At 38.7% G+C, this 12,080-nt stretch overlaps 1 protein-coding gene across 3 annotated transcripts in view; it reads right to left on the bottom strand.

Moving 5' to 3' along the window:
- Positions 1-7,672: 7,672 nt before the first annotated feature.
- Positions 7,673-12,080, bottom strand: part of TFPI (tissue factor pathway inhibitor) — a 91,113-nt gene continuing 86,705 nt past the window's right edge. For all 3 annotated transcript variants that reach the window (XM_033946576.1, XM_033946575.1, XM_033946574.1), the window contains one exon: positions 7,673-10,866. In XM_033946576.1, coding sequence (XP_033802467.1) covers positions 10,760-10,866 — 107 coding nt within the window. In that variant the 3' untranslated portion in view covers positions 7,673-10,759. The remainder of the gene's footprint in view (positions 10,867-12,080) is intronic.

Genomic DNA, 12,080 nt, shown 5'->3' with positions numbered 1-12,080 from the left:
GCAGAATGGTTTTCATTTGCATTCTTTGTTTTTTGTTCAGAAATATTTTTAAGGCAGAGAACAAAAACATAAGACATGATGCATAAGACAACAAATATGTAAAAGCAATAGCATAATGCTGAGAAAACTTTTAAAAAAACCAAAAAACCAAAAACTTTTCAGTTTCCTAACCAAAACATAGGTAATCCAATTCTAAATGAATATCCAATGAAAATCCCTATACTTCTATTGCCTATGGGAGGCTAGTCCATTTATACCTTCCTTGACTACTAGAATATGTATTGGCTTTAACATATGCTGGATCAATTTAGCGATTGATAATGAAGACGATGTTTTAAAGTTCTATTAAGAACAAAGTTATCATTTTGATTAAAGAAAAACACTGCCTCTCCCTTTTTCAATGACATTATAGGGTCCTTTTACTAAGGCGAGCTAACCGATTTAGCCCACGCTAAATGCTAAGGCACCCATAGAATATAATGGGCCTTAGCATTTAGCGTGCACTAATCTTTAGTGTGCTAAATCGGTTAACGCGCCTTAGTAAAAGGACCTCTATGTTAATAAGTTAACAAAAAAGAAAGTGGAAAAATAATATGCCCTGAACTGTTCACTGAGAACATGTTACACAAGCATATGTTAAGGGAATAATCTACCACATAAGAACATCAGAATTGCCGCTGCTGGGTCAGACCAGTGGTCCATCGTGCCTAGCAGTCCGCTCCCGCGGCGGCCCTTAGGTCAAAGACCAGTGCCCTAACTAAGACTAGCCTTACCGCGGACGTTCAGGTCCAGAAGGAACTTGTCTAACTTTGTCTTGAATCCCTGGAGGGTGTTTCCCCAATAACAGCCTCCGGAAGAGCTTTCCAGAGTTCTATCACTCTCTGGGTGAAGAAGAACTTTCTTACGTTTATACGGAATCTATCCCTTTTTAACTTTAGAGAGTGCCTTCTCATTCTTTCCACCTTGGAGAGGGTGAACAACTTATCTTTATCTACTAAGTCTATTCCCTTCATTATCTTGAATGTTTCGATCATGTCCCCTCTCAGTCTCCTTTTTTCAAGGAAGAAGAGGCCCAGTTTCTCTAATCTCGCACTGTACAGCAACTCATCCAGCCACTTAACCATTTTTGTCGCTCTTCTCTGGATCCTTTCAAGTAGTACCGTGTCCTTCTTCATGTACGGTGACCAGTGCTGGACTCAGTATTCCAGGTGGGGACGTACTATGGCCCGGTACAGCAGCATGATAATCTTCTCCGATCTATTTGTGATCCCGTTCTTAATCATTCCTAGCATTCTGTAAGCCCTTTTTGCTGCCGCCACACATTGCGCAGACGACTTCATTGACTTGTCTGCCAGTACTCCCAAGTCTCTTTCCTGGGGGGTCTCTCCGAGTACTGCACCGGCATCCTGTATTCGTGTACAAGATTTTTGTTACCGACATGCATCACCTTACACTTATCCACGTTAAACCTCATTTGCCATGTTGCGACCCATTTCTTGAGCGTGTTTATGTCACATTGCAGGTCTTCGCAATCCTTCTGTGTCTTCACTACTCTGAATAACTTTGTATCGTCTGCAAATTTAATCACCTCGTTCGTCGTACCAATTTCCAGGTCGTTTATAAATATGTTGAAGAGCACGGGTCCAAGCACCGAACCCTGCTGCACTCCACTCGTTACGCTTTTCCAGTCCGAGTATTGTCCATTTACCCCCACTCTCTGTTTCCTATCTGCCAACCAGTTTTTAATCCACATGAGTATTTCACCCTCAATTCGAACGCCTTTTAAAAATCCAGATATACAATGTTGACCGGGTCACCCTTGTCTATCTGCCTGTTTACTCCCTCGAAGAAGTGCAATAAGTTCATCAAGCAAGATCTTCCTTTCCTGTATAGCTTGCTCTTCCCCAAGAACATCGTCCATCTGCCTCTTAATATGTTAAATGGAAAAATTGTGGTTATTTTACCATAACACGTGTTAGTGTAAGATAAAATAATAAGATAAACAGTAATTTTACCGTAATATGTTAGTGTAAGATACTGTGAGTTTAAAATAATGAGATACATTAAAAACCATTGAAGTGCCTGCTGAACATCTTGTTATAAAAATTGAATAATGCAGCCTGTCTAAATGTTGTAAGCTGTGTTATTTCAGTTCAAATCTGGCATTATTTTTCCTGTCAGGAGCTTCAGGCTGTCAATATGTGTTCTTGGGGAGCTCTTAAAGAGACTAGCTTGTAAAATCTAAGCAGGGGCCAGAGTTTCCAGGCCTCCCTTTCTCTCCCTCTCCAAAGGCAAAGACTCCCCTGAATAAACTAGAACTCTCCTCAGATTCCCTACTTCATCGCCATGTCATTCTCTAGGTGTCACTTCCATTAATATAAATATCATAAAATATATTATATTACATTTTGTAATAATCAAAGAACTTGATATCAAAATATATTTTAAAAGTAATACATATCCTGAAACAAATAGGTTAATCAAACTGTTAACTGTGAAATAAGAAATGTAAGCAGTATAATATTTGCATGACATATAATTTAACTCTTTTAGGAATCAGAGTTGGAGTTGGCACATTTTCACTGACTCCGACTCCACAGCTCAAAAATTACTTCTGTCTCTGACTCCAACTCCACAGCCCTACTTATCAGTCTAGCTTCCAAGCAGGTGTAAATATTTCTGACTTCAATCTAGCCACAATTTTGACAGTATACTCCTACATATGCAATTATGTGTCTTTATAAAATATGCTGGACATATGAAGGGGTGTTGAAAAGTTCTCAGCCCAACTAACTTCCAAAGTTCTGAGGATTATTTTGCCACTTTAGATGAAAAGAGTGTTGTTTTATTTTGCAAAGTGCCAATTTGCAGAATCATAATGCTATGTTTTTGACATATTTCAATCAATGATCTGAAACAATGTCAACGAAAAGTGTGAAATTTCCAATTGTGGAACTCTGAGCTGTCATGAAATTCCTATTCCTGCAAAAGGAAATCCATGAATATATGTTGCAAACATTATGGGAAAATGCCCCTCATATTCCACAGTGAAGAAGTGATGTGCAAACTTCCAGAATGCAGATTTCAAGATAAGCAAGTTCTGGGAAGCCTCAAACAATGTCAGTTCCTGAAATTGTTGACCATGTTCATGATCTGATTTTGGCAGATCGGCAAATATGAGCTCAAACAATTGCTGAGACACTACAGATATCCAGGATACATGGGGTGTATAATCCACAAGCAGCTGGGTATGCAAAAGCTGTCAGCCAAGTGGGTGCCCAAATGTTTGAACATTGATGAGAAACAACATTGGGTAGACACTTCAAAGTTGATTTTGCATCATTTTCAGTGAGTTGGTGCCATCTTTTTGGAACGACTAGTTACTATTGGTGAAACATGGTTAGACCACTATGATCCTGAGACAAAACAATAGCCCATGCAATGGCGGCACTCAGGTTCTCCAAGGCCACGGAAATTCAAGACCCAAAAGTCAGCAGGAAAGGACATGGCCACTGTGTTTTGGGGTCAGGAAGGTTTTGTAATGGCTGACTACCTTCCAAACTGTAAAGCAGAACTGTAACTTTGTCAATTAAAGGAGGCATTGAAAGAAAAAAGGAAATGGAATCAGTGGAAAGGAGTTCTCTTTTTGCAAAACACTGCACTTGCTCAGAAGAATGGCAAAACACACAGTTGAGGTTTCAGTGCATAGAATATTCACCCTACTCACCAGATCTTGCTCCATCCAGTGGTGGTCTTGTGGTACTACTGTTAGGGGTCATGTTTCCATATAAGGGAGGAGGTGATGATGGTGGTGGGCTGGGGAATAACTTTATTTTGGAGAAACTCTGGAATGAACTATACAGTATCTGAATATTAAGAGATGGCTCAGAAACTTGCTTACAAGCAGCATTACTGTTTTTCCAAGGGGGTTAGAAACCTGCAATACTGAGATACCACAGGTTGGCGACTTCCACAATAAATCAAGATGCCTTTTACCACACCTTGATAACTTTCCCCTTATATGTGTTAATAACAGATTTCTACAATTTCTATTTACGCATGTAGAAATTTTACATGTGTATTTTGGAGAATGATTGTTCCCCATCAGTTGACCTCTTATTGTTATCTGCACTAAACCTTTTTTGATAAGATGCAGAATATAAGCCTCTGTATTGTATTACACAAGAACATAAGAATAGCCATACTGGGGCAGACTGAAGGTCTATCTAGCCTAGTATCCTGCTTCCAGCAGAAACCAATCAAGGCTAGAGGAATCTGGCAGATACCCAAATAACAGCAAAATTTCATGCTACCAATCCCAGGGTAAGCAGTGGCTTCCCTCATTTTAAATATGTAAGAACTTAGGCACTGGAAATACAGGCGATGATTTTAAAGGCCTACATTTCAGGCACCTAAGTTTTTGGAGAATCGCGCTTAGTATCGCCTAAGTCATGTTCCACCCACTTAGGTGTTAGGAACTGTTAAGCACCATGCGGTAGGTGCCTATCACCCAATTAATTTTTTCCCCAATTACTGAGGCTATTAAGGGTATTTTGCCAATTAACTTAGGTGCCTAACTTTAGGCGCCGTTTATATAATTTGTGCCTAAGGGTTCTTAGGTGCCAATAGGTACACTGCCATTTAGGCCAAGGTTTTCTTGGTCTAAATAAATTTGCCTAAGTCAATCCATGCCCAGACTCTGCCCCAAATCTACAACAAACAATGCCTAGCTGCTGGTAGATACTAGAAGGCACTTAAGTGTAGACGCCTACCTGGAAGTGGTAGGTGCCTACTGGCAAATTATTTTTTAAAATCTTTTTTTATGGCACTTTCAATTATCAGCACTGATTAAGCCAATTAAAAAAATTAAGTTAGGTGCTTAGATTGGTTACGTGCACTATTCTAATGCCCAAATTCTGTAATCAGCGCCTAATGTTAGGCACCTATTTTGGAGGCGCCAAACTAAATAGGCGCCTATCTAAATTGAATAACAAGCTCAATTAAACTTTTTAATCAGCACTAATTGAAACTTAGGCGCCTATCAAGAAAGAGTGATTCTGTAAAAAGGCGATTCCAAAAATTTAGGCGGCCTTCAAAAAAAATAGGCGCTATGCATGTTAGGCGTGGGCGTGGCTTTGTGTTAGGTGCCTTGTTACAGAATCACTGCTCTTAAACATGTTTAAGCACTCGCATGGGCGCCTATGTTTTAGTTGTGCCTAGAGCTGGCCTATTTATTGGGTGCCTCCAAAATAGGTGCCGCTCAGCGTGATTCACTAAACAGCACACAATTAATCTTGAATCGCGCCGAATGGAGCCTAGTTCAGCGCCTAACTTTTTAGGCACTTCTTATAGAATTTGCACTTAAGTGCTATTTATAGAATCTGGACCATCATGCTTAAGTTTAGGTGCAAACACTTATGCCTTCCAAAGGCTGATGCAAATGTTAATGTCTGACTGATAGTAGTTAGGCATACAAATGCAGGCATTCCACTATATAATATTGTGTCTATATTTCTGGAGGTGCCCCCCAATCGGAGAACTTACAAGAATATGAGTTTCTTATCAAACGATGGAGAAAGGAATAAAGATAAATTAAAGGAGGAAATTGCTTCAGAACTCTGTCAAGAGCACTCCCCCATTCTCTGACTAGAAAGGATATGTACCTCATAGGCTAGAAAAGCCACCTTTAATAATTTATATAGTCTCTAATACAAACTTCATTATTATTAAAAGAGTGGAATTAAAAATTAATAGGCTAAAAAGTAAAGGTCCTTATACCTTGAAGCAGCAAGTTAGCAAAATGCTCGCTACCATCGTTTGGCCAAGTCTTTTTGAGCTCTGCAATTAAAAGATAGGTTTACTTTCTAGCATAATAATTTCTATAGAGTAGAACTAATTATGAAGTTTGTATTAGAGATGATAAATTACAGTCGTTTTCTTTTAGCCTCTGAGGTAAATACCCTTTCTAGTAAGAGAATGAGAGGCCTGCTTCTGAGGCCTTTTTCTCCTTTTATCTATCTTTATTCCTTTCTCCAATGCTTGAGAAGCTCATATTTTTGTAAGTTGTTTGATATCAGCAAAGCTTCACTGCTGTCCCTGCTGTCCCTTCTCGTGGTCATGCCCCCTTTGAATTAGCATGCTATGAAATATAGACATGCATGCATGCATGATAGATCCACATGTAACTTCTAATTCCTGCCAATTAAGTGCTTGTTAACATCAATAATTGATTTTTATTGCCTCATTACCTAATTAGTTTAAGCAGAGATCTCGCAAAATTAAATGACCAACTTTGGGTGATCTATACAGAATCCAGGTGATAGTGATGACAGAATATTTGCCTTTATTTCAAAATGTTGCATAGCTCTAATTTTCCTTCTGTCAATTAAAATAACCTTTCAACTTACCCCCAGCTCTAAATTGTACCATTTCTCGCTTTCTTTTTAGGGTAGATCAGCAAAGCAAGTTGATGATTTTCCTCCTGAGATTCAAAGCAATTTAAGCGGGCAAATGAGGTTCCTGCCTGCTTAAGTTGCTCAGGGCTGCCTAAACCCCAAGATTCAGCAGCACTAAAATGGAGATGGCATTAGAGAGGTGCTGGCAGATATCTGGGTACCAGCAATATTCAGCGTCAGCACCCGCATAGGTAAGCAGGTGAATCAAAAGCTGTCCTAAATTCACCTGCTCAGTTATGGAGGTGACAGCACCCACATAACTAAAACATTCCTCTCAGACTGCAGATCCTCCTTGTGATACTACCCCCGCCCCACCCCACCCCCCCAAAAAAAAGCAGAATATGTCCTTCTGATACTCCTCTCCCCAAAAGAGCTCCTACAGCAGCAATCCCCCCAACCCCCCATCGCCATAGGCCCTCCTCAGGCCTATCTGTATCCCTGATGGCTCAGTGGGGGCGTTAGGGGCAGGAGTGAAACCCATTCGGTCTTGCCCTTTACAGCAGCTGCCTCACAATGGCTGTTACTGGGGCTCCTTTGGGGAATCAGAGACCCTATTATGCTATGGGGGAGGGGAAGGGAAAGGATTGCAAGAAGTATCAGAGGACTTGGAATAATTTTTTAGTTATATGGGCCCCTGCCAATATTCAGGTAAGGCCCACTTAACTGTCTTATGAAGTCTCAGCTGACTCGGCTCCAGCAGCCAAGGCAACTAAAATTAGCCCTAGATATTCAGTGCCAGTGCCTGTGCATGGCCCAGCATTGAATATCCAGGGCTAATTTAGTCAGTGGCAGTCAGGATTTTAAAAAAATACTGACCAAAGCCAGATCAATTTCCATCCCTACAAATTTAAAGTCCCTTGAATAAATGGATAATAGTGCAATTTTTAGTAATGATCACTCCAGGATTTTCAAAATTTGTTTCATATTTTAATAAGCACTCTGAGAGGGTTGTTGTTTTTTTTTCACAGTGTAAGAAGATCATTTTAGATCATACTTGGTTTATTATACATTGAGGAAGAAAAATGAATGCAAAATAACTGTGGTACAACATTCATAAAACTTAGCAAACTTCTGGGTTAACATGGTAGAAACCGTATGGCATGCGATAAATGCAGTAATATGTTGTTTTAGTTAGAAGAGCCAACTTTTAACTTCAAGACATCACCACACATCTTAATCAACTTAAAAAGAACAGTGATACAGACAACTCTTATACAGCATTTGATTGTAGTTTGCTGGTGAAACAACTTTTCCTAGATGTAAATTCAGTTGCTAACCCTCAATTTCTTTTTCTTTTTTTTTTAGTTCAAAATTTTTTATTGAGTTTAGTATATAAAGTACAATAAATGTTAACAAGGCAAGAAACATGCACGCCGTACCAATGCAAAGAGTCAAAAAAATATTATCTACATAATGTAATACTGCAGGCAGACCCACACCTATCTAGAAGGAGGAGAGTAGCAGCACAACACACAGGCAAAAATACATGCAATATCCAAAACAGAGAGACACCGGAGCCATATACCTATAGAAACACTGGGAATGAGCCATAAAGTGAGAGCCAGGTTTAACTGATGATATCCATGTTTCAGCACATGAATTGAGGGCTCCTTTTACTAAGCTGCGATAGCGTTTTTAGCGCATGCAGAATTTTAGCGCATGCTAAACCTGCGCTACGCAGCTAGATCTAATGCTGGCGTTGGTGTATAGTGCGCGCGCTAAAACCGCTCGCACAACTTTGTAAAAGGAGCCCTGAATGTCGTCAGCCTGGGTTGCAATAAAAGTTTACCGGACTCCATATTTTAGTATAGGAACTTATGACCTTATATTTTTCCGCTATAACGCTTTCATATTTTAATGTAAGGCATAGTGTATTCCACCATGTGTTGTAATTCACCTTAGACATGTCTTTCCAGCAATGTAATATGTTTTTAAGGGCTAGAAATATCAATATGTTGAGCAGTTACGTATTATGATCAGGCAGCGTATGCAGGAAGCCATGATGACCTAGTATAATAATGCGTAAAGTCAGAGGCTCTGACATGTTAAAGATTTTAGAAATAGTTTTCCATACCAGTTCTATATATGGTACCTAAAAAATTGGCACTGACTAGAACGGCATTTAGCGTAATTCTATATAAGGCACTCTCCATATATAGAATCATGCTTAGTGCTCATACATGTTACTAACATTCAGAAACACCTATTTAGGCCAATGAAAACAAGGCCCAAATACCAGTGCCTAAGTTGTAAGTGGACAGGGCATATTCTATAACGATAAGTCTAACTTTTAGGAATATGAAAAATATCGAATGGGTTTTCCAAAATCTTGCCCATCATGAAAAAGGAAAAATATAGAGCAAATAGGCAAATAAAGGATCAATTAAATCGATTAAAGACTTACTGGAACTGAATCAAAGCAACAAAATTGCAACAATAATAATGGAAAACCACCACAATTATATCATAAAAAGAAACCACTTATTTGACCTTTGAACAAAAGTTTCTCACTTTGCTAGTATCTTTTCTGCAAACATCTCAATATCTAAATATATGAATCAATAAATAAAGAAAAAAATGAAAAAAAAAAAATATAATAATGAATGAGACTAGGATGAGTGCATATCATAAAGCTGAATGAACTCATATCATAAGACCACATTATTCTGTGGAGTTCTTTTGTTTTACACTATAAAGGGAGGGTTGGAGGAATGCTTAAATGATTAAAGCCATTTCCTCAGGATGGAGATCTGAAATAACATCCAGGTTATAAGAGGTCTTATGACATGAATTCATTCAACTTTATGATATGCATTCATCCTAGTCTCATTCATCATTATTATCATTATTTTTTCATTATTTTTTCTTTATTTATTGATTCATATATTTAGATATTTGCATATAAAGATACTAGAAAAGTGAGAAACTTTTGTTCAAAGGTGAAATAAGTGATTTCCTTTTTTTATATAATTGTGGTTAATGTTTTCCATTATTATTGTTGTAATTTTGTTGCTTTGATTCAGTTCCAGTAAGTCTTTAATTAATTTAATTGATCCTTTGTTTAACTTTTAGGAATACCCATAATTTGCCCGTGCTCCTTCCCTGGCCACACCCCCTTTTGAGAGTCATATACTAGAATTTACACATCACTTTATAGAATTAATATGGAAATTTGAGCATGTAATTTCTAATTAGTGCTAATTAATGTAAATACTTAGGTGTTACTTGCCAAATATTGTCGCTGATTAGTTTGTTAAACAATCAATTTGTGTGTGCAACTTGGGTCGAACTATAAAGAATTGAGGTCCAACTGGACTGAAATTAGTCATCGCAAACATAACGTCCAAATGTATTGCTGGTGAGTGGGTTGTTCCATCAGCTTTACATTTTACTGTAGTTTGTACTATGAATGTTTATTTCAAGTTAAACTGATTTTTTTTAAATAATCCATAGATTTCTACTGGAAACCATGCTCATTTTACCATAAATATTTAAGTGACAAAAGAAAACAGTATGATCAGTTAGTGATGCACATTAAAGATATAGGGCTCTTTTTACGAAGCCGCGGTAGCAGCTTTAACGTGCATGACTTTTAATCATGCGCTACCCCCGCGCTAGCTGTAAAATTACCGCCTGCTCAAGAGGAAGCGGTAGCGGTTAACGCTGCTGGCTATTACATGCGTTAAACCGCTACTGCGCCTTCGTAAAAGGAGCCCATAGCGGCTCTTAGGGCCCCTTTTACAAAGCCACAGGAGCTATTCTCCCGCGGCAAATACACCAAAGCTCATTTAATTCCTATGAGCTTCAGTGCGTTTGCCATGGCAGAATTGCTACCATGGTTTTGTATAAGGTGCCCATAAGTCAGTTAACATTTGTCCAACTTGAATGGGACACACTTTACCATCTGCTTCTGTAGTTAAGTAATCACGTTAATTTTGCAATCCTGAAACTGGACAAATTTTAAAATCAAGATTTAAGGGCCTGTTTTAAATATGTCTACTATGATGAATTTCTTAGATTTGTTTCCAGTTTTTATCTGATATGGAATAGAAGCTAAATTTCAATGATGAGAGGACTTATCTATTAGTAATGCAGATGCACTGCACAGATATTGAGAAAACATCTTAATAAGAATTACCAGAATAAGAAAAGTGCTCTAAAATGTAAAAAATAAAAATAAAAAAAAAAGATACAGAGCATTCTTTCTGGGCTAAATGAAAACATTTTTATAACTACTGTACTTTGGATGCGTTTCCAGCCGACAATGGTACAGAGGTCTGCCTACTTCAATGAAAAAATTAATGTTATGTCATTTCAATGAATATTGCATCATATGTTGGTTTCACTGGCATTTTCTTTCTCTTTCTCTTGGTTTTGATCAAAACTCTCCGACTTTCATTTTCATGCAAACCTATAGGAAAATTACAGCAAGCATGTATTACAAAGTCTGTACGCAAATGCAGAATCACAACACATGGAACCTTTATAAGGGTATCGGGTTAAGGATTTGGATTTGTTAGCACACATTTGGGGGTCTTTTTAGTAAGCTGTGGTTAGCACTAATGCATGCTTACTGTAGCTTAAAATAGTTTACTGTGGGGTGTGCCAAAGTATCCCAGCTGCAGTAGAAATGGTCTTAGTATGCGGGAAAGACACACATTAGGGCATGCTAAGACCACTTTCTACCACAACTTTGTCAAAGGACCTGTTGGTTTGTTAATACACCTTGCAATCATTTGTATGTACAAAATCAATTTAATGTATGCTAAGCTGTGCATCAGTACATGCACAATCAATTTACACATGTTAGTTCAAATGCATGTTATAAACAATTATTAAAACAGTCTTATGGTACTACTGCTAGGGGCCATTCTTGATTATGATACTGATGCAGGCGAGGAGGATGGCTGCGTCCTGGGACCAATGTTTATCCCTAGATAATCCCAAATTGGGGGAAGGGGCTTGGGGAGATTAAAGATCTTGGGGGCAAAGTTTTCTCTCAGGGTGGGGCTTCCTCTAGGGGCAAGACTTTTGGATTGGGCTAACACTGCTGCACTTACCACCTCCTTGAGGTGAAGATGGTAAGTTCAGCTGTGCTAATCGTCAGTTGTGACAGCAGACAGCACTGAGGCATGCAGCCACATCTCCACCCAACCATGTCACATCTTCCACTCAGGGGAAGATTCTCAAAGCTTCGTGGTAAAAACAGATGAGCTGCTGTCAAGCCGTTCTTGCAATGATTTTAAAAAAGCAAGTCATTCTCTACAAACAGCGCATGCAAATGAGGTATGAGGAGCAGAGCATAGGCTCGCTAAATTTACTTGAGTAGCTGGTGGTAGAGTTTCTGTATTTTTCTCCTGTGGGCATTTTGTTTGCACTTTCCCTGTTGCAGTGAATTTGTTCACAACTCTGCTCTGTTCCTATGCTGTACCAGTTATGTTGTTTCCTGACTAGTGTTTATTGCTTGTATTGACTGCTTTCTCAATAAAAATTATTTGCAAAAAATAAAAAAAATCAAAGATCGGCAAGAGAGATGCCCACTCATCACACAACCTCCCAACACCCCCTGGCAGTGGGAGAGATGCCCACTCTCTCCCATCATCGCCCAAGCCCCCAACAACTCCC

This window comes from Geotrypetes seraphini, chromosome 5 (genome assembly GCF_902459505.1).
Source record: "Geotrypetes seraphini chromosome 5, aGeoSer1.1, whole genome shotgun sequence".
NCBI lineage: Eukaryota > Metazoa > Chordata > Amphibia > Gymnophiona > Dermophiidae > Geotrypetes > Geotrypetes seraphini.
This window is presented reverse-complemented; position numbering and strand designations above follow the sequence as displayed.